Genomic DNA, 23,142 nt, shown 5'->3' with positions numbered 1-23,142 from the left:
CTTTGCGCCACCTACTCCCAAACCCCCGCACTCTGCGCCACCTACTCCCGAACTCTACGTCACCTACTCCCGAACCCCCGCACTCTGCGCCACCTACTCCTGAACCCCCGCACTCTGCGCCACCTACTCCCGAACCTACTGAGCTGTGCACTCTGTGCTACTTAACTACTGATCTCTGTCTGCACTCTGCGTCACCTACTCCCGAACCCCCGCACCAATAGCCAGCCCACTGTTTGCATCAGTGCTCTTGAGAAAAGTACTGAGACAGGGTGCTGTGATGTTTTCTGGAAAGTGGTAGTAAAGTTTCCCCCTGCAAGGTAATATCATAATGTTCTAGCACATTATGAAAATACCTTAAAAGGAAGCCCTCCAGTAGCATGTTGTCACCGCTGACCGGGCTTCCATCTTCACCCGGTCTTCCTTCCATGTTCACAGGCTCCAGCCGTCTGACTGGCTGGGCTGCGGTGACATTACTCCCGCGTATGTGCGTGGCATGGCACAGAGCTCTTGCAGTTTCTTCAGATCACATGCGCCAGTGACATCACAGGCTGCTGCTCGCTGGAATATCTCCTAAACAGTGCACACTTTGGAGATATTCATTAAACCTACAGGTAAGCTTTATTGTAAGTCTACATGTAGGTAAAAATGGCATACAAGGGTTTACGACCACCTCAAGTACAGCACCCCACCAACCCCTCCCACAGCCATGATCTGCCCGTATTGCACAGAGAAGTGCAGAGACCCAGTGATGGTATCACAGGGTCTAAAATGTAAAAACGTAATTAGCATATTGACGAGGAGGAACCAGGTAGATTGAAATATAGGTAGATTAAAGTAGAACTATAAGCAAAACTTTTCCCCATTTTGGATAGAGTATATCCAGAGTAGGAAGGGTTATAATCCCTGTAAGGTTTATGTTTGTCCCAATAGGGAGATTTACCTTCACTTCCTACCCATAGCCAATACAGGAAGTGAGAGGAAATCGCTTCAAATTTAAGGAATCTCTTGGGGCCAACTCCTCGAAATCTCCAATTACGTCACTTCTGGGGACTCTCCAGCAGCAGATTTCGATGAGTTGGCTCTACTGCCCGTGCCCACGCATCCACCTGAGAGAATAAAAGAAACCCCGTCGGATCTCGACAAGTTTTCAAAAAAAGTTAGTGACATACCTTGCGCATGCGCACTGCAGCGATTAGAGGATCCGACAAGGTTTCACGTGCGTGTATGGGCAATAGAGCCAACTCGTCGAAATCTGCTGCTGGAGAGTCACCGGGAAGTGACGTAATTGGAGATTTCGACTAGTTGGCTATTTTTACAGAACACCCCCCACCCCCAGGTCACCATAACTAGTGTCCCCATTGGAAGATTTCCCCTCTATTACATTTCTGGGGACAATACAAAATGTGTGATTTCCTTTTACTTTCAATGATAATGGTAAACAGTACAAATAGAGAGGCTGAATCTCCCTAAGGACACAGACAGCAATAAATGTTCTAATCTCTCTCCAACTAAAAAAAAAAAAAAGTTTTGCCTTTAATTCTACCTTAAACTTCATATTTAAAGTTTATCTAAACCCAAGAACAAAAAATGTAATAGACTGTAGCTTGCCAGTCCTTAGATGTGGTTCCTGCATTAAATGTACAGCATTTTCTTTTTTTTTTTCCCTTTATTTTCACTCTGATTATGGAGTAGCCAAGGTTGTTGCACAAGCTGGACTTCAAGAATGCCTGCCTTTGTTCATCTCCATTATATGGAGGGTTGCTGAGATTAGTAGTTTTCTTTACACAATAAAAATAAGGCTATTTGTGCTTTCTTTTCAGCTTACAGCAAGGACACTGCATTTCTAGCAGGATTGACCAGTATATGTCTGTGCTTGCTGAAAATGCTTAGCCTGGATCTAAGAAATGGTGTCTTCACTTTTTGGGTTCGGATCCACAATAATTGCTCTTATTGTAAAGATCCCCTACGTATATATGCTTTACCCTTCCTATACAGTTGTAAAATGTGTCACTTTCTCAGTGACAAGAATAAAAAACCCTTTTTAATATATAAAGAAGATAAATAAAAAGGATATTTTGAAGACAAAGACAGCCCCCAGTCATGGCATCCTCCCTCTCTCTCCACTAATAAGCCTCCCTGCAAAGGTCAGTACATGCAAATGTGCCATACAAGGAGCATTCTGTAATCTTCATATACATAAAGTGAATATTTCTCACACAGTACACTTTAACTCTTCACTAGCCTGAAAAGATTCATCGTTTTAGGTGGCAGTGTTGGTAAAATACATCATTTTCATGCGAGATAAGATAGAATAAAGTTGGCTGTAAACCCACTGATGCAACTGTCCTAATTGACGCTTGGACGAGGGTTGGGCCATTTTAACTACCCCTGGTGGATGATGATGACAACCTTTGATGACACCTGTAACAGCGGATATTCTGGGGAAGCAAACCCATGAGTCTTCAGCTGCCTTGGGCCATGTTTGGGCTTCTGGTGTTTTTATTCTTGGACATTTAGCCTCGGTTCACACTGATGCGATGCAGGAAATGCAGCGAATCCTGTGCGTTTCCTGAACCGCGTTGCAATCACACATTTCGTTCATGCGATCTGTTGCGGGTGTCATAATTACATGGTAGATGAGGTTGAATAAAGACAATAGTCCATCCAGTTCAACCTGTGTAGGTGTGTGTGGCCGTAATCATCTCTCATACCCCTGAATGTTCTGATCCTTGAGATGTAAGTCTAAGAGTCTTTTGAAAGCCACCATACTTCCCGCAGAAACCACCTCTTGTGGTAGAGAATTCCACAATCTTGTAGCCCTCACAGTAAAGAACCCCCCACGTTGCCTGAGGTTAAAATGCTTCTCCTCTAATCGCATTGTATGCCCTCGAGTCCTCGTGCAATCCCTTCGACTGAACAGCTTTTTTTCTAAGCTGAGATCCCCATTGAGATATTTGTAAATTGCTATTATGTCCCCCCTCAGGCGTCTCTTCTCCAGGGAGAATAAATCAAGCGATTGCAGACGCTCTTCATAATTAAGGACCTCCAATCCCCTAATCAGTTTAGTTGCCCTTCTCTGGACTCTCTCCAGCTCCAACACATCCCTCCTGAGGACTGGCGACCAGAACTGGACAGAATACCCCAGATGCGGTCGGACCAGAGTTTTATAAAGTGGAAGGATTATAGTCTTATCTCTGGAATACATCCCCTTCTTTATGCATGCTAATATTCTGTTGGCTTTGGCAGCTGCCGCTTGACATTGCATGCTATTGCCTAATCTATCATCAACCAAGACTCCCAGATCCTTCTCCATTTTTGATTCCCCCAAGGGTTCCCCTCCTAACGTGTATTGTGCTTTTATGTTTTTAGTCCCCAAGTGCAAAATGTTAGATTGACGATGCCCCGAAACAGATCCAAAAACACGGTGCAATTGCCAGAACACTTATGCAATGTGACTCAGGTATGGGAAAAAATAGGGTCCTGCACCATTTTGGTGCAGATGCATGCAATTTGAGCCATACAAAATGTATGGTTTAAATCTCACTGCATAGATATCGCATGTGATGTGCACAGGGATGCGGTGTGATTCCTGTGCACATCACAAGTGATGTCTGCAATGTAGAAGTGTGAACCCAGGCTTGGTCACTTTTTGTTGGCTGTACGCAAATATGTGGCAGCGTGGAGGTAGGCCTTTTTTTTTTGTGCTGACATATTTTTTCATACCCAATTTGTCCTGGGAGCACGAGTTCACCACGCTGTCACCGACTGCTCCTGGTAACATAGCAGTGAGGTAGGATGGATTTCCAAACACGTGATCACATGATTGGGAAGCCCAAGCACACTATAATGTGTAGATCCATCCGGCTGCAGTAACCATTAACATTTGGTTGTCGCTCCTACCCTGTGTACTCTGAATAAAATAAGCATTACTGTTTACATGCCACTTTCATTTCTTCCTGGCCACAGTTTTTGACAAGCATGTCTCTGCTGTTATAATTTCCTAAAGTGCTAGGAGGAAAGGGCTGACCGCAAGTGAGCCTGCTCTCAGTTTGTGCCTTGCTCTGTGGTTGTAACTCAGTATAAAGTTAGGTACCACACTTGTCAGAGGTGCCTTGACGGGGCAATGTGGCTTCCACGTCTATTTGCCAATGTATGCAACGAACGTTTCTGTTTGGAACTGAAGTATTGAAACAGTTTAGGTAGGTTTTCCTTCACTGGCTAGCTTCAAAGTGTGCTAAAGAACTTTTGTACTGTATTAAAAACCGATATCCTGGGGAGGCATCTTCTCTCTATCGAGTGCAGAGTTTGAGGGTTTCCAAAACATTAACAGAGGGGTAAAAATCTGCCAGATCTTTATACCAACCCTTAGGCCAGGTTCACATATGTGCGGCTGTGGTTTTCAGTCCGGGATCCGGTGCATTTCTGTTCACCGGTTCAGGGGTGATTTTTTGCCTGAATTCACACCTGAACCAGACCCAAAAACACACAAGACCCTTTTTAAAACCACACCACGGCCACCCTGGACATACGTGAACCGGCTCCATTGAGAGCCGGTCACATTCACATGTTATGTGAATTGGATGCAGTTGAAAATGCATCTAATTCACATATATGTGAATTAGATGTTCCCCACAAACGCTTACTGTAAAAACTAAGGTACGTAGGTATGGACCATAGGGTGGGAACCTGAAATTGAAAACTGGCTTCAGGGGCAAGCCCAGAGGGTGGTGATAAATGGGGATTTCTCGGATAGGGCAGACGTGGAAAGTGGGGTCCCCAAAGTATCTGTACTGGGACCAATCCTGTTTAATTTATTCATAAACAATCAGGACGATGGGGTGACCGGCACAATCTCAGTATTTGCGGACGATACTAAGCTAAGCAGGACAATATCTTCTATGCAGGATGTGGAAACCTTACAAGCGGACCTGAACAAAATAATGTGGTGTGCAACTACATGGAAAATGAGGTTTAATATTGAAAAATGTAAGGTAATGCACTTGGCTGCCAGAAATACAAACGCAAGTTACTCACTAGGGGAAACCTCTGGGTGAATCTAAGATGGAAAAGGACCTGGTGGTCCTAGTAGACAACATCTCTTTGATGTATTTGATGATTCATTTTTTATTTCTGTTAAATGTTTATTTTACTCTGTATACAATAAAAAAATGTTGATATTTTTATATACATTAGTAGGTCTAACTATCTATCCAGGTACTGTACCATAAAAATCCCTTCCTCCTATTTGCCGCTGTTTCTACATTTTTTTCCTACCTACATTGATGTCTGAATGTGTCACTCTCAGTCTCCAGGGGTCCTTCTCTGCAGTGTGGGGGCATGCCATGATCATGTCTTCACTCTGAGGAATCCTGTCCTTCTCTGCTGTGGTGGTGCTGGCGAGGCACCTCTATCCGAGGACGAGTCCTTTGCTTTAAAAATGGCGCAAGGTGGCGCCATTACGTAACTGCGCATGCGCCCGGCCGAGCTTATATGAGCTTTCCCGAGCCCGGCCGGCGTCGAGCTTGTACAAGCTTTTCCAATGTCGGTCCGGCACCATTTGTTTTACAGGCACCAGCTGCCCGTGACGGCGGGCATTTACGGGCAGCCCGATGCAACACTGATTTGCCGGGACTAGTCCTGGCAGAGTAAATTACCTGGAACTTTCCCGGCAAAAACTGGACAATTGGCAGCTATGAGGGTGAATCTCCTTAAGGGGGCACTGACAGCAAACAAAAACCCCACAAGTGTTTCAATTGCTCTCTGCTCTATCCAGAACTAAAAAAAAAAAAAAGGTTTAGCCTTTAGTTATACTTTAAGTAATACTAGCTCTGAAATTATGTTAGTACTCTAGGAAAAATAATGGCAAGTAGATATTCAAGTGTACAACTATTGTACAATTTATTGAAAAATTAGTTTTGGCATAGAGTATCCCACCTCCCTTACATCAGATGTCAGAAGCCCCTCCACCATCAGAACTCAAGAGTTCCCCATCCTCCCTTACATCACAGTGCACTTCCCTTAACATGTGCTGCTGCTGGGAAGCAGAAAGTACAGGGACTGGAGGAGCACCAGAGTAGGGCTGAAGTCCACTGGTGCAGTCTGCTGAATGCTGAGACTAGGGGAGGCAGAGACAAGGAGGGTGCTGTAGCTGCACTGAGAGGTGCAGGATCTGGCGGAGGAGTTCTATCCTCCTGTCTGCTGCCAACTGCTGAGACGAGGGGTGTGCCGCAGCTGAAGGAGAGGTGCGAGGGCCACATTAAAATGGCCTGGTGGGCAGATTCAGCCTGTGGGCCTTGCGTTTGACATGTGCCATAGTGTATCTACTGTATATGTAATATCTGGATCACCTTGGGTGTCTCTTTTTCAATCTAATCAAGTCCCATTTTTCAACTATCTCTCTGCATGTCGCACTGCAGTAACAAATATGTAAATATAAGTGAGGTTTATGTCAGTATGTGACACCACAGTGACCACAGTGGTGTCTAACCTGCTGAGCCGTTAGCCCCGGTCGAGGGACCATCATGACCTCCTTCATAAGGTTCAGCTTTCCCGGAGAACACTTGCCGTAGCTCAGCAATGTAATCAGAGGGGTTGGTATCGCCATCTTGCTGGGCGGCTATGTGAGGAAGCAAACAGAAAACAGAAAAGTCATTTTTATCTCACAATTTGGTGCTCGGTTTTCAGCTCTGGCTCTGCTGCCACTTGTCTGTAGGAAGCAAACAGATGCCGAGGAGAGGGAAAGGTTATTAACAGTTACACAGTTGGCGATCACGTTCATTATCTCTAGGCAAAGTGAAAAAGAAAAAAAATATCCTCACTCTCTAACCTTATGCAAAACATTAATATTTTTTTTTTTTTCACTTGCATGCCTCTTTTCTATATATATATATTTATACTTTTCTCCCTTGTAACATTATCGGCCGTCTAACCAAGTTCCCTTTAGTGGCAGCCTGTGGAAGGGGTTGAGTCTGTGTGCCTGCATAGTCTAGGTGGGATTATGTTAATGAGGCAATTATCGGCTAATGCATGGGCTGTGACAGGTGAGCACAGAACTCTCCTATCATTGCTGCAGCAACCTGGGTTGGCAACACTGGGCTACAGCAGAAGGAGAACTACACTTTGCAAGGCAGATCGCTACTCTGCTGCCATCCAGGCAGATTTTAGCATTCTATTTTTCTGGGCAACATAGCATTGTACTTACTGCCTGGCAAGGCAAAGATGGAGCTGGGGAAATTATTTGCTAAGTCGTAGGGAAGGTGGTGGTGCTGTGCATGGAGATGCTGGTGTGTACTCATGGTGGCCCCTGTGGTTCCAGCCATAGCAATGAAAGGGCTGAGGGGTATACATGACAGGAGCTAGTCATGGCTGGGACGTCTTTCTGTAAAGTCTGTGTAGAGGCTGGGCAGGGTCACACAGAATAGAATTAGAAAGCATGGTGAAAATAAGTATTTTGCTAGGTGGCTGCCGCTCCGGTGAAACATTTAAAGGATAAATTCACTAAAAGTTAAGTTTTCCTTTGAAGTGATTTCTACTGAATTTACTATAAAAAAAAAAAATCTCATTGTGAAAGTACATTTCCAGCAAGGAGTATTATCTCCAAGGGTTAGAAAGGCTGGATTCATCTCTTTTTCATGGATAGTGTAGGACCCACTGATAATGGGGTACTTTGACGTAGTGGTGGGCTTGAGCACGATATGGCCATATGGTGGGACCAAATCCCCATTTTTATTTATGGATTGTCTTCAAATTTGGCAGTAATTTCTTTTGCATGTGTGCGCTATTCTTTTTTAAAGTACAGTATCCCCAATTAATCACCACTTTTCAGGGGTGTATAAATCAAGTTTAGTTAAACATTCATTATATTGGAGCTCCTCGTGTCCCTTACTAGAAAGAAACAATGAAAACATCTTAACAAACAACCAAAAAATAAAGCGGATTTACCTTACAAAAGGATGAGCAGCCAGTCTTGTGATTTATACACATCTTCCAGACTGTACAGACAGGTAACACATAACTCCTAAATAATTAATTTTCCTGTTTTTTATCTTCCTGTGTCACATCTGTACCTCCAGCTTCCTCAATGGGCAGAGAATTGCCAACATCGCCTCTGTCTGGCTGGCAGGGAACAGGAATACTAAACCAGGAAGTAGAGGGTCTAGCAGAAGTGTGTATCGCAAGAATGGCTGAACAGGATAAAGAATTGCTTGGCAGGAAAGACAGCGAGTGTGTGTGTGTGTCATTTCAATAAAGTTAGAATAAAGAAAGAAAAAATACACACACGCTTTGTTGCACTGAAATGTGCATCACACTGCCCCCTACTGACCCTCACACCATAGCTCCCAACTGTCCTTGATTTGGAACAAAGTCCCTCTTTCCTCCTCATTTTGGTCTGATCTATATAGTTGTTTATAAAATAAATGTTTTATCTTTCAAAATGTTTCCCAGTGCTAAACCTTTCATCCAATTTCTAAATTGCTGCATTTACAAATTGCAAAAGCCAATATAAAGGAATAGTAGTGATAACAAACGCACTTTTGGGTTTAACTAATCGTTTTTTTCCCCCGTATAATTCTCCTTTGAAAGGGCGTGGCAGGGGTGTGTCCTATGCCAACATACTTTTGCTAACAGGTGACCCTGGTTTCCATCTCAAAAAGGTGGGAGGTATGCTCACACTGACAGCTACCCGCATGGTAATACCCTGCATGTTACAATGCAGGCCAGGGTAAATGGATCCTTAAGCAGGAAACTATCTTGCTTGCTCTCTAGGAGCTGCAGATTAGCATTGGGTACCTTTGTTAAGTTTATGATCTATCAGAACATGCAGATGACATTTCCATTTCTCTTTCGTTCATTGATGGACACAGTCCCTGATCTTCTTAAACCATTGGGTTATACTGCCCCCTACAGGAGTAGGACACTAGGCAGAAAAAAAAAGTCTGGCTACGCCAATGGGCAGTCCCAGGGGGTATACTCCCTCTCTCTGCTATAGGTACTCAGTTTTTTCTGCCTAGTCAGGAGTAAGGACCTAGTTCCTTGCTGGGATCTCTGGTCATTGCAATTTTTTATTTTTAGATAGATTTTTTTTCTCTCCTGTTTTTTTCCTGTGAGATCTGCAATCAACTGCTGGACTAGGCGACAGGCTGGATAATCTAGAACCAGTGGTCATCTCATCCCAGTCTGGCCAGCGAGCGCACGCACAGACCTCAGCTTCACGCTAGGTCAGCTGCGACATAGCCCCACCGGACGGTGGCTGGATTGCGAGTTAAATGCCTCGTGAGGTCACATATGACTGGGTCTCATCCAAATCGCAGCGTTCCTCCTGGCTGATAGCCCCCATTTGGATGGTAAGGGGTTGTGTCTGAAGCGGTGCCTGCCCGATTCCTGGTATGGTGAGTAGCTGTCCCCCCTCTCCCCCTGGAGGGTTTTGGGGTGGACGTGGGCCCCTTCATGGGATGGTCAAACCCCCGGGTTCCCCTACCTTCCACCAGGCACCCCCCCCTTCATCCGTTTTTAAGCGCTTAGTGCCTCCTGGGCCTTCAGTCATTAAGCGCCAGTGACGCAGGTTTGCAGGCTGCTGTTTAGAGGACCTGGTCCTCTTTGAGGGTGTATTGTTTTTTTCAGATGAGCTCCCCTTGTTTTTGGTTGAGCTCCTGTTTACCTGGTTGGCTATAGTTAGCCTTGGGAGTTTATTTTTCACTGTTCCCACCCCTCATGTTGAACACTGCTTTGGGACATCCCAATGGGTAAGAAGATCAGGAGCTGTGTCCATCAATGAATGAAAGAGAAATGGGATTTTTGACTTACGGTAAAATCCTTTCTCTGATGTTCATTGATGGACACAGCACCCACCCTCTGTGAAGTTGTAATTCTTCTGACGCCGCTTGTAACAAAACTGAGTACCTATAGCAGAGAGAGGGGAGTATACCCCCTGGGGCTGCCCATAGGCGTAGCCAGACTTTTTTTCTGCCTAGTGTTCTACTCCTGTAGGGGGCAGTATAATTCAAAAGTTAAGAAGATAGGGAGCGGTGTCCATCAATGAACATCAGAGAAATAGATTTTACGGTAAGTCAAAAATCCCATTATTTAAGACACCCATGTACAGAAAAAGACAATAATATAAAATTATAACCCATGAGAGTAAAGTTGCACACAACATACAGACCTCTTCATGTTTTAATGCAGATATATAGGAGTAGAGTGGGACTTCCCTGAGAATCGCACTGCTTGTAGCCACCGCCAAAGACACCGCGCTGACTGCCAAGCTGCCCCTGACGATTGGCTCAGGAGGGACGGCAGGAGGAATCGGCTTCTCTGCTGCAGCTGCCTTTTTACCTGCAGAGACAGAATATTGCAGTATTGTAGTCATCATCCCAGCATCACTTTCTATGGGGAGATATTGCGGTACCTTATCCATTATGTCAGCACTTCAGAATGGGTGATATTGTGATCAGTACTTGGACAGGGTTTCCTTAGTGCCCAAGGTAAAAAGGTCATAGTGTGGTCTCTCACCCATGAGCTGTGAACCACCTCAGCAGTACAGGTAGCAGGTCATTCCTTTTTTTCATCCCCCTTCCAGCCTAAGTGCCCAAGGCAGTGGCCTCTTTTGCTTACCCCTCAGCCCGGCCCTGTTGTAAGGCCTCTATCACACAAATGCAGATGTAGAGCACATTGATGCATTTTTCAATTTTTCCAATCAAATCACAGTGTGCTGAGCATACTCCTTCTATAAAATGTCCTGAAAGCACAAACTCTCCTCCGTCGACACCCACTGTCACCAGTGTATTCCTCTTTTTTTTTTGTGTTTTTCATATTTTGTGTTAGGCAGTTAGGACAGGGGTGTGGCTTAATCTCAACTTGGAGAGAAGTGGAAGCCCTGTATACAGGCACAAGGGAACCAATCCGAGGGCAAAGAAAGGAGCTAGGCGGTACCGATAGCTTACATACTTTGTTAATAGAAATCAGGATTGATTTTTGTGAAACGCGTCAACTATGTTCTTGTGTACCTTCTAAGATTTTGACTTCACTGCAGTGTGCCACCATCTTCTTTTCTTTCTTTTTTTTTTATCTTCTGTGGGGAGCCGGGGTGAGAACCTGCAGCAACCAACTGAATGCCTGATCGGTGCACACATTGTGTTTGGATAGTTTACATACTGCTGGACATGACAGATTCACTTTAATGTCACCCAATTTCTATGATTAATCGGAGAAGATAAAACTGATATTTTTTATAGTTGAATGCAATGGATAGGTGTATTTTTAAAAGTAGAACTAAGGTCAAAATGTAAAATGCAGTATTTGGTACAGCTTTGTCATTAGGTGAACAGTGTTGCTCAACCTTTTTTGAGTCGAGGCGCCCTTTAAAAATTATGAATAGTCTTAAGGCACCCCATTCTAAAATATAAAAAACGATTCTAATACCTTTACACAATGCAGCAACATCCACCCGTAGGACACCCAATCTTAGAGGTGATTTATTCTTCCAAAGCAAATATGCTTTCGCACACTGGTACTGACTAGTATTCCAATGTTTCTCTTCTCCCTTAACTTCTCTCTATCAGTCAGCTAATGTCACCCCAGTGCTGAGGGAGAGGGGCACAGGAGGGTCAAACAAGGATGGAGGCAACAGACATATTCCTTATTAACTGATGATGTCATTGGTTGCTAGGATGGCAGTGTCTAGAAAGTCGTAATGGTGCACAATGAAAACCCGTGGCTTTGTGTAACTAAAAGACAGCCTTCATCCACCTGCTGGCTTGTATACAATTTTTGATACATTTTTAGGTATTTTGCCAAGGCACCCCCGAAGAAACCTCAAGGTACCCTGGTTGAAAAAGGCTGGGTAAACATAGCAGTACTGCTTTTGCTAAAAGTTACAAGTAATACTTTGTATTGACCACACATCCTGGCAGCTAGATGGGTGAAAATGCTACTTCTCATCAGTACAAATAGAACCACCCCAACCTATAACTGTGCTATTGCTGGGTGTTCAGTGGGCCCCTATAGTAGGCTCCCTCCAGGCATACCTGCCCTTAAACCTATCCGTTATTATGTATGTGCTCCAACTCAGGAGGCTCTCAAAATGTATAGAGTTAGGACTGCAATACACTGGGATCCTGTGAGATGGTCACTGCAGCTTTACCACTTCCAGACTGCCCACCGTGTATTTACGTCGCTACTTTAAAGTTAAATACCAGGGTTATGGCAGCAGATTGCTGCCAAATCCCTGGTATTTTTTTTTACACAGCAGGCGGTCCGCTTTAACAAAAAAGTGGTCCCAGCGGCGGATTCGCCACAGGATTACTTTTATGGACGGCAGGAGAGGTGCCCAACCCCCTCCCGCCAGTTTCCCCCCTTTCCCAGAACTGTCAGTAGTGGGGAAAAGGATCCGATCACCCATGTGGATGGGCAGGAAGGCAAGATGGCCCCCACTCGACTCTATGCCTTTGGAGGACCGGATTGACGTCAATCATCACTTCCGCCCTCCAGCCTTAAAGGGCCTATTTTTATTTGGGGGGTAAAAAAAAAGGACTTTTATTTTATTTTTTTTTTTATTGCTTTTAAGTGTAAATGTGAGATGTGAGGTCTTTTTGACCCCAGATCTCACATTAAAGAGGACCTGCCCTGCTTATTTCTATTACAAGGGATGTTACTCTCCTTATAAGGGCTCTTTCACACGGGCTTTCCGTGTGAATGGTCCGCTGCGGTCCTTTTTTTTTTTTTTTTCACGGAGCGGATGACATTTCTGTCATCCGCTCCGTAGGTCCGCATATCATCCCATCCGTTTGCGGATGAAATGCTGACCTAATGTAAGTCTATGGGGATTGCGGATGTCAGTGGATGACACCGCTGACATCCGATTTTCCTTCCTTTCCGTTTTTTGAACGGAACAAAAATAGGGTTCTCTTCCGTTCGTAAAAACGGAACAGAACTGAAAGGAAGGAAATCGGATGTCAGCGGATGGTATTCCGCTGACATCCGCAATGCCATAGACTTACATTATGTCCGCAAATAATCCGCAAAAAAATAGGATGATTTGCGGACATACGGAAAGCCCGTGTGAAAGAGCCCTAATAGTAATACAAGTGATCAAAATGTTTTTTCTAAAAGTACAGTGTAAAAATAAAAAGTAAAATGAATAAGGAAAAAGAAATTTAAAGCGCCCCCCTCTGAGCTCGCACGCATAAGCGAACACATACGCAAATCATGCACACATATGTACACGGTGTTCAAACCACACGCGAGGTATTGCTGCAATCATTCGAACAACAGCAATAATTCTAGCACTAGAACTCCTCCGACTCTAAACTGGTAACCTGTAGAGATTTTTAAAGCGTCACCTATTGCCATTCCACAAGTGTGTTCGCAATTTAAAGCATGACATTGTAGATACCGATTTACTCAGCGTAACATTATAGAAATGGGCTAACTTTACGGTTTTCTTTTTTTTTATAAATGTATTTTTCCAAGAAAATTGCGTTTGTAAGACCACTGCACGAATAAGGTGTGACAAAGTATTGGAACGATCTCAATTTTATTCTCTAGGGTGGGTCTCTGCTAAAAAAAAAAAAAATAAATATATATATATATATATATATATATATATATATATATATATATATATATATATATATATATATATATATATATAAAACTTTTGGGGGTTCTAAGTAATTTTCTAGCAAAAAATACTGATTTTAACTTGTAAATAACAAGCGTCAGAAATAGGCCTGGTCCTTAATTGTTTACATGTATTTGCAAATGTGTGTAGACTAAACCCTTGGTTTTGACATGAACTGTTAGACAGGAAAATGTGGGTTGTTGCAGGCTGGCTGGTAAGTTAGCTGGGAATTTTTTGTTGCTTTTTGAAAATTATCTTTTTTAGCGCTCTATTGAGATGGCATTCGGACCCTTACTGTAAGAGAGACATTCTCCCACTGACCACTAATGTAAGGGGTACTTTTCCCACTGACTTTCAGTTGGAGGTTTTATCTGGGGTTCCCGAGGACTGGGAAAATAATTCTAGGGTTCCTTTAGGTTAAAAAGGTTAAGACAGACTTTTCTCTCTCTCTCTAGCTATCTACACACACACAGCTCAAAAAAATTGAAGGAACACTTTGAAAACACATCAGATCTCAATGGGGAAATATATCATTCTTGATATCTATACTGATATGGACTGGGTAATGTGTTAGGAACAAAAGGATGCCACATTGTTTAATGGAAATTAAAATGATCAACCTACAGAGGGCTGAATTCAAAGACACCCCGAAAATCAAAAAGGAAAAATGATGCAGCAGGCTAGTTCATTTTGCTGAAATTTCATTGCAGCAACTCAAAAGAGTACTCAGTAGTTTGTATGGCCCCCCACGTGCTTGAATGCTTGCCCGATAATGCCGGGGCATGCTCCTAATGAGACGGACGGATGGTGTCCTGGGGTATTTCCTCCCAGATCTGGACCAGGACATCACTGAGCTCCTGAACAGACTAGGGTGCAAAATGGTGGCATCGGATGGACGGAAACATAATGTCCCAGAGGTGTTCTATTGAATATAGGTCAGGCGAGCATGGGGGCCATTCAATGGTATCAATTCCTTCATCCTCCAGGAATTGGCTGCATACCCTCTCCACATGAGGCCGGGCATGGCAGTGCACTAGGAGGAACCCAGGACCCACTGCACCAGCGTGGGGTCTGACAATGGGTCCAAGGATTTTATCCCAATACCTAATGGCAGTCAGGGTGCCATTGTCTAGCCTGTAGAGGTCGGTGTGTCCCTTCCAGGGATATACCTCCACAGACCATCACTGACCCACCACCAAACTGGTCATTCTAAACAATGTTACAGGCAGCATAACGTTCTCCAGGGCTTCTCCAGACCCTTTCACGTCTGTCACATGTGCTCAGGGTGAACCTGCTCTCCTCTGTGAAAAGCACAGGGCGCCTGTGGTGGACCTGCAAATCTGGTGTTCAATAGCAAATGCCAATAGAGCTCCACAGTGCCAGGCAGTGAGCACAGGGCCCACTAGAGGATGTCGGGCCCTCAGGCCACCCTCATGAAGTCTGTTTCTGATTGTTTGGTCAGAGACATTCGTACCAGTGGTCTGCTGGAGCTCATTTTGTAGGGCTCTGGCAATGCTCATCATTTTCCTCCTTGCAAAAGAAGCAGATACCGGTCTTGCTGACGGGTTAAGGACCTTCTCTGACCCTGTCCAGCTCTCCTAGAGTAACTGCCTGTCTCCTGGAATCTCCTCCATGCTCTTGAAACTGTGCTGGGAGACACAACAGGCTTTCTGGCAATGGCACATATTGATGTGCCATCCTGGAGGAGTTGGACTGCCTGTGAAACCTCTATAGGGTGAAGGTATTGCCTCATGCTACCAGTAGTGACACTGATCCTAACCAAATGCAAAACTAGTGAAAAACAGTCAGAAAAGATGAGTAGGGAAAAACAATGTTAGTGTCCTCAACCTGTAAAACCATTCCTGTTTTGGAGGTTGTCTCATTGTTGCCCATCTAGTGCCCCTGTTCATTTCATGAACATCAAAGCAGCTGAAACTGATTAACACCCCCTCTACTACCTATACGACCGGATGTGTGTGTGTGTGTGTGTGTGTGTGTGTGTGTGTGTGTGTGTGTGTGTGTGTGTGTATGTATGTATGTATGTATGTATGTATGTATGTATGTATGTATGTATATATATATATATATATATATATATATATATATATATATATATACATATATACACACACACACACATTACAAACATACATATACACACACACACACACACACACTGTATATAGTCACCCTTCCCCTGTATGTCCCTCTATATAGTTACTTTCCCCTATTTGCTCCTCTATATAGACAGTTCCCCAAAATGTACCTCCATATAGTCCACTTTCCTCATACCCTCCATAAAGTCACCTTTCCTCACCCCCCCCCCCCTCCCAATACCCTCCATATAGTCACCTTTCCTCATACCCCTATACCCTTCATATAGTCACCTTTCCCACTGCCCTTCTTCTTGCTGGCTGCAGGTGAGGCAGGGGGGGATGGGACGGATCTTGTGGAGGAGGCTGCCGCATCAAGCTCACTATCTCTCTGCCGTCTTGATTCCTCCATCTTTGGCTGGAAAAAGTCACTTGTTAAAGAAAAAAAACAGCTGTAAGTTCCTTGAATTGCCCTGACACCCATGTCATGAGATATTGGACACACATAAGGGGATCTCTACTACACCCGACTGTGATTATAAAATGTATGGCACTTACTATTGGGGGCTTCTAAAAGAGGAGCTGAGTGATCCATCGATCATCCATTCTCTTAAAGCGGTATTAAACCAAAAATCAAACTTTTTCTGTTATTGCAGCCATTGTATTGTAATGTGTTAGTTTTCTTTTTAGGATTTCTTTTCTTTTATTCTGGTGATCCTGCTAGTAAGTCTGTTGTTTTTCAAAAGAACAAGTCCTGCAATCTGCAGATGTAGCAGTTGGAGGGATGAGACAAACCACTTAACATTAACAGGGGTGCCTGCAATGGTCTGTTTTTTTTTTTTTTCTTTAAGTAACACCTTTATCCCAAAAGAAAAAAAAAGTTACTTTAATTGCATATAAAGTATTAGCTGGAGTCTGGCTTACATGTGTTAGTGTAGCTAAATCTGCTAGTACATCCAACACCTCCCCCCCTTCCAGACTGACAATGTTGTCGTCCCAAGGTGCCCCCGTGCTCCTTCATCCAGAGTGGTGACTCTAATACAGGAGGTGTGTTACTGGCCAGATCACCAGGTGAAAACTGAGGGGGAAAAAGCCAAAAAAAATAAAAACTAATACAGCCACCACATATTAAGATTAGTAATCTGCAATATATTTATTTCTTGGTTTTGGGTTTAATATTGCTTTAATTTTCTGACCTCCCTCTCAATATATCGGTTTCTTGGATATGACACAGGTGGTACTAATATGCAAGTTGTGTCGGTAGGATTGGGCATAACTTAAAGTAGAGCTCTGGGTTTGTTGAGGAAACCAGAACCAGAAATCTCAGAAAGGTCAACTTTACAAACCTGAAATTTGATCAACCTTTACTGCACTGGTACCTGCTTCTGTTCTGAAGATAGTAAGACACCAGAGCACCTGCCAAAACCTTTCCAAACAGGTGCTCAATTGGTGGTGCTGCTTACTCTAATCCAGGGATCCTCAAACTATAGCCCTCCAGCTGTTGTGGAACTACACATCCTATGAGGCATTGTAAAACTCTGACATTCACAGACATGACTAGGCATGATGGGAATTATAGTTCCCGAACAACTGGAGGGCCATAGATTGAAGACCCCTGCTCTAATCCCACAATCATAAACTCACCCCTCCTATGGCATCCCTCTAGATGTGGCAATTCACCTCACTGAAGAGCAAACACTCATTGCAGTAAACCTATCAAACAATTCTGGGGATGCCTAATATTTTATCAGTAGTCCTCTACAGATTTCTGGAAATCAGAGTAATAAATACAGGGGATGGTGGGAATATGGAGCGATCCTGTCTGTACAGGTATCTGTGCTATACACATACCTCAATATCTGGTCGATGGTTCTCTGCTCGTTTGGCTGTATCCCTCCCAGCATGGGTCCTATAGACTCCCGGATCCATTCAATGCCTGTTTCCACTGACATTGTCCTCTCCTTCTCCTCGACTTCAGCTGTGTCGCAGGTCAGGGGAGGTGCAGAGTCTGCCGAGATCACCACTGAGCAAATTTTCTGTGTAGAAATAAAGCACTGGATGACTTTGAGTCTCTGACAATGATTGTACAACCAGTATATCTGTACAACCAGTAAATCTGTACAACCAGTATATCTGTACAACCAGTATATCTGTACAACCAGTAAATCTGTACAACCAGTAAATCTGTACAACCAGTAAATCTGTACAACCAGTAAATCTGTACAACCAGTAAATCTGTACAACCAGTAAATCTGTACAACCGGTATATCTGTACACAAACAAAAGCGGAGCTGCTGCAATTTACATGTTAAAGGGTAACTCCACTTTTGTTGAGAATCAAACCTTCCCCTCTGGGTGATCTCTGTACATTACAAGGATTTTTACAAACTTTGTTGCAGATTGCTACCTTTTGCTCTATTGAAGAACAAGCTGTTTGTTTGTCTGTGTCCATGTGCAAAGTGAATCTGAATGACAGTGGTTGCCCCTTAATGACCAGGCCATTTTTTATGATTCTGCACTACATTCATTTAACAGACAATTGCGCAGTCGTGCAACACTGAACTCAAATACAATTGATGTCCTTTTTTACCCACAAATAGAGCTTTCTTTCGGTGGTATTTGATCACCTGTGAAATTAATATTTTCTGCGCTATAAACAAAAAAAGAGCAACAATTCTGAAAAAAACAAAAAACAAAATAATGTTTTTTACTTTCTGCTATATAACATTCCCCCCAAAAAAATAAATTTAAAAATCAAAATTTTTTCATCCTTTTTAGGCCAATTTGTATTCTGCTACATAATTTTGGTAAAAAAATAAAAAATATGCAATAAGCGTATTTTGATTGGTTTGCGCAAAAGTTATCGGGTCTACAAAACTAGGGGAAAGATTTATGTCATTTTTATTTATTTTACTAGTAATGGCGGCGATTAGCAATTTTTATAGCGGGACCGCGACATTGTGGCGGACAGATCGGACCTCTAACTGACATTTTTTACACTTTTTTTTTTGGGGGGGGGGGGATCGGACAGACAACCAGTGACATTACTACAGTATTCAGTGCTAAAAATATGCACTGTTACTGTAATAATGTCACTGGCAGGGGTTAACACAGTGGTGATCAAAGGGTTAATTAAAGCCTAGGGTAGTGTTTTCTAACTGTATGGGGGATGGGCCTGTGAAACGACCATAGAGACCTGTGATCTTTTACAGAAGGATCACAGGCGCTCTGTGATCATTTCAGAGAGAAAAACGGTCAGTTGTGTTTACAACAGCTGACCGTCATCCTCTCTCAGCGGGGAGCAATCGCCATCCCCACTGCCTAGCGGCGCGCGCTCGCCCCCCAGCATCACTCCTACGAACCAACGTACCCATACTTCGGTTTGCGCAGCCGAGCCAGCCTGCCGCAGTATATATGTGGCGGGCGGTTGGCAAGTGGATAATGATCAATCAGCTGCTGCATCTGCAGGGTTCCAATGAGGAAAGTGGCATGGTCTGCATCCCTTTAGATGTGATTTCCCTTTGGGAGTATCTCACCAAAAATGATATTTTCTCTCGCAGAGAATGCACCATAATCTGAGTTGTATCTTTGTGCAGACTTCTGGGAACATCAGTGAGCCAATCGCACAAGCAGGAAATTACATTTCCAGAATGCCTCCAGATTGCCACATTGCATTGAATTTTACAGAAAATGACAGCGCTGTCATTTGAAAATGAAAGGTCATTTTTAATAACATTCAATTACAACATGACTTGTATAGCAATTGTATACACTATATTATTTTTTCATTTGCTATTTTTTCCCATGAAAGTGAAGTTACTCTTTAATTCTAGTTTCTGACCTTGCTCTAAACTTTTTACAACTAAAATCTGGTGGCAGAGGGTAGCAGAAGCATTTGCTGCCAGTATCCGTGCTTATAAATTAGGACTCATACACAAAGGGATTCATATTACGTGTTTATTGTGCTGTTCAACCATCCACAAAGAGGATTCCATTTCCATGATAGAGAATTATTATATAGGATTTATATACAGAACGATTATACAAGATTTAGATACAGAATTATTATACAGGATTTATATACAGAATTATTAAGCAGGATTTATATACAGAATTATAAGGCAGGATTTATATACAGAATTATTATTCAGCCCCCCTGTACTCTGATACCCCTAACCAAAATCTAGTTGAACCAAAGTCACCTAATTAGTAAATAGAGTCCACCTGTGTGTAATTTAATCTCAGTATAAATACAGCTGTTCTGTGAAGCCCTCAGAGGTTTGTTAGAGAACCTTAGTGAACAAACAGCATCATTAAGGTCAAGGAACACACCAGACAGGTCAGGGATAAAGTTGTGGAGAATTTAAAGCAGGGTTTGGTTATAAAAAATTATCCCAAGCTTTGAACATCTCACGGATCGCTGTTTAATTCATAATCTGAAAATGGAAAGAGTATGGCACAACTGCAAACCTACCAAGAGATGGCCGTCCACCTAAACTGACAGGTCGGGCAAGGAGAGCATATTTAGAGAAGCAGCCAAGAGGCCCTGTGGTAACTTGGGAGGAGCTGCAGAGATCCACAGCTCAGGTGGAAGAATCTGTCCACAGAACAACTATTTGTCAAGCACTCCACAAATCTGCCCCTTATGGAAGAGTGGGAAGAAAAAAGCCATTGTTAAAAGAAAGCCATAAGAAGTCACGTTTTCAGTTTGTGAGAAGCCATGTGGGGGACACAGCAAAGATGTGGAAGAAGGTGCTCTGGTAAGAAGGGAAGAAAATTGAACTTTTTGGCCTAAAAGCAAAACGCTATGTGTGGCAGAAAACTAACACTGCACATCACCCTGAACACACCATCCCCACCGTGAAACATGGTGGTGGCAGCATTATGTTGTGGGGATACTTTACTTCCGCAGGGGCAGGAAAGCTGGTCAGAGTTGATGGGAAGATGGATGGAGCCAAATACAGGGCAATCTTAGAAGAAAATCTGTTAGAGTTTGCAAAAAAATTGAGACTGGGTCGGAGGTTCACCTTCCAGCAGGACAAGGACCCTAGACATACAGCCAGAGATACAATTGAATGGTTTACATCAAAGCATATTCATGTGTTAGAATGGCCCAATCAAAGTCCAGACCTAAATCCGATTGAGAATCTGTGGCAAGACTGTTTGCTGTTCGCAGACGCTCTCCATCCAATCTGACAGAGCTTGAGATTTTTTGCAAAGAAGAATGGCAAAAATGTCACTCTGTAGATGTGCAAAGCTGGTAGAGATGTCCCCAAAAAGACTTGCAGTTGTAATTGCAGGGAAAGTTGGTTCTACAAAGTATTGACTCGGGGACTGAATACAAATGCACGCCACACTTTTCACATATTTATTTGTAAATAAATTTGAAAACCATTTAACATTTTCCTTCCACCTCACAATTATGTGCCACTTTCGTGGTCTATCACATAAAATCCCAATAAAATACATTTATGTTTTTGGTTGCAACATGACAAAATGTGGAAAATTTCAAAGAGGTATGAATACTTTTTCAAGGCACTGTAGCATCAACAAAGCACCTTACAATAAAAGGCAGGCCATAGATAATGAGATTTTCTCTCCTGCAACTATGGGTTGCAGGAAAGAAAATTGCATGATTCCCCCATTAATTTGGTAGTAAACTAGTTTTACCTACAGGTAAGCTTATAAAACAGCTTACCTGTAGGTAAAAGAAATTATCTCCTAAATGTGCACTGTTTTAGGAGATACCACAGCGAGCAGCAGCTGGTGATGTCACCGGCGCATGCGCTCTGAAGGAACAGCATACCTGTGCCATTCTTCAGAGCTCTGTGCCATGCCTGGGACTCCCCCCACACAGTGATGATATTGCAGCTCCACCAATCAGAAGGCCGGAGCCCGTGAACCTGGAAGGAAGAGTGGGAGAAGTTAGAAGTACTGTCAGCTGTGACAGGATGATGAGGACACTGGAGGGCTTTGTTTTAAGGTAAGTTTTTCATAACGTGCTAGTATGATATGCGATGCATACTAGCATATTATGATATTACCTTGCAGGATAAAACTTTTTTTTTTTCCCCCAACAAGCTTTACCACCGCTTTAGCACTAGATGGTGTTCTCCACGTGGGGGGTCTCATGGGGAGACATCCCTGCCGGGAGAGCACAATGATTACTGCTAGCGGCTTTAGCCACTGGCAACAATCACATGCTAAAAATCCAACATGTTTGTTGCACATAATGGATTGACTTGGGCACAATCAGACTGCCATGGATGGATCAATCCACGGCTTGCTTAAATGGAGACAGTACAGTTACAATACAATTCAAGACATTCTAAAAAGGAGGGGGCAATTGATACAAAAGGTAATAACTGGGGGAGGGGGTGAGTTATTAGACAAAGTACCTCTGCAGTCAGCCGGAGAGGAGCCCTCCTGCGTCTGTGGTCTGCTGGAGAGGAGCCCTCCTGCGTCTGTGGCCGGCCGGAGAGGAGCCCTCCTGCGTCTGTGGCCGGCCGGAGAGGAGCCCTCCTACATCCGTGCTCGGCCGGAGAGGAGCCCTCCTACATCCGTGTTCGGCCGGAGAGGAGCCCTCCTACATCCGTGTTCGGCCAGAGAGGAGCCCTCCTACATCCGTGCTCGGCCAGAGAGGAGCCCTCCTACATCCGTGTTCGGCCAGAGAGGAGCCCTCCTACATCCGTGCTCGGCCAGAGAGGAGCCCTCCTACATCCGTGCTCGGCCGGAGAGGAGCCCTCCTACATCCGTGCTCGGCCGGAGAGGAGCCCTCCTACATCCGTGCTCAGCCGGAGAGGAGCTCTCCTACATCTGTGATCGGCCGGAGAAAAGCCCTCCTACCTCTGTGGTCGGCCGGAGAGAAGCCCTCCTACATCTGTGGTTGGCCGGAGAAGAGCCCTCCTACATCCGTGCTCGGCCGGAGAGGAGCCCTCCTACATCCGTGCTCGGCCGGAGAGGAGCCCTCCTACATCCGTGCTCGGCCGGAGAGGAGCCCTCCTACATCCGTGCTCGGCCGGAGAGGAGCCCTCCTACATCCGTGCTCGGCCGGAGAGGAGCCCTCCTACATCCGTGCTCGGCCGGAGAGGAGCCCTCCTACATCCGTGCTCGGCCGGAGAGGAGCCCTCCTACATCCGTGCTCGGCCGGAGAGGAGCCCTCCTACATCCGTGCTCAGCCGGAGAGGAGCCCTCCTACATCCGTGCTCAGCCGGAGAGGAGCTCTCCTACATCTGTGATCGGCCGGAGAAAAGCCCTCCTACCTCTGTGGTCGGCCGGAGAGAAGCCCTCCTACATCTGTGGTTGGCCGGAGAAGAGCCCTCCTACGTCTGTGGTTAGTGTAAGAAACCCCCCTTACATTTGAGTTCATTGGTAGAGGAGCCCTCTTACACTTGTGGTCAGTGAGAGAGAAGCCTCTTTTCACCATTGACA

The 23,142-nt window shown here is 44.2% G+C and overlaps 1 protein-coding gene across 3 annotated transcripts in view; it reads right to left on the bottom strand.

Annotated features, from left to right (window-relative positions):
- The window catches only part of ENO4 (enolase 4), a 66,895-nt gene that overhangs the window by 26,161 nt on the left and 17,592 nt on the right, over positions 1 to 23,142 (bottom strand). For all 3 annotated transcript variants that reach the window (XM_082266772.1, XM_082266774.1, XM_082266773.1), the window contains exons 3-6: positions 17,563 to 17,747; positions 16,006 to 16,142; positions 10,163 to 10,332; positions 6,488 to 6,616 (exon numbers count right to left, since the gene is read on the bottom strand). In XM_082266772.1, coding sequence (XP_082122898.1) covers positions 6,488 to 6,616; positions 10,163 to 10,332; positions 16,006 to 16,142; positions 17,563 to 17,747 — 621 coding nt within the window. The remainder of the gene's footprint in view (positions 1 to 6,487; positions 6,617 to 10,162; positions 10,333 to 16,005; positions 16,143 to 17,562; positions 17,748 to 23,142) is intronic.

The sequence above is a fragment of the Pelophylax lessonae genome (genome assembly GCF_965119305.1).
Source record: "Pelophylax lessonae genome assembly, chromosome: 9".
Taxonomy (NCBI): Eukaryota; Metazoa; Chordata; class Amphibia; order Anura; family Ranidae; genus Pelophylax; species Pelophylax lessonae.
This window is presented reverse-complemented; position numbering and strand designations above follow the sequence as displayed.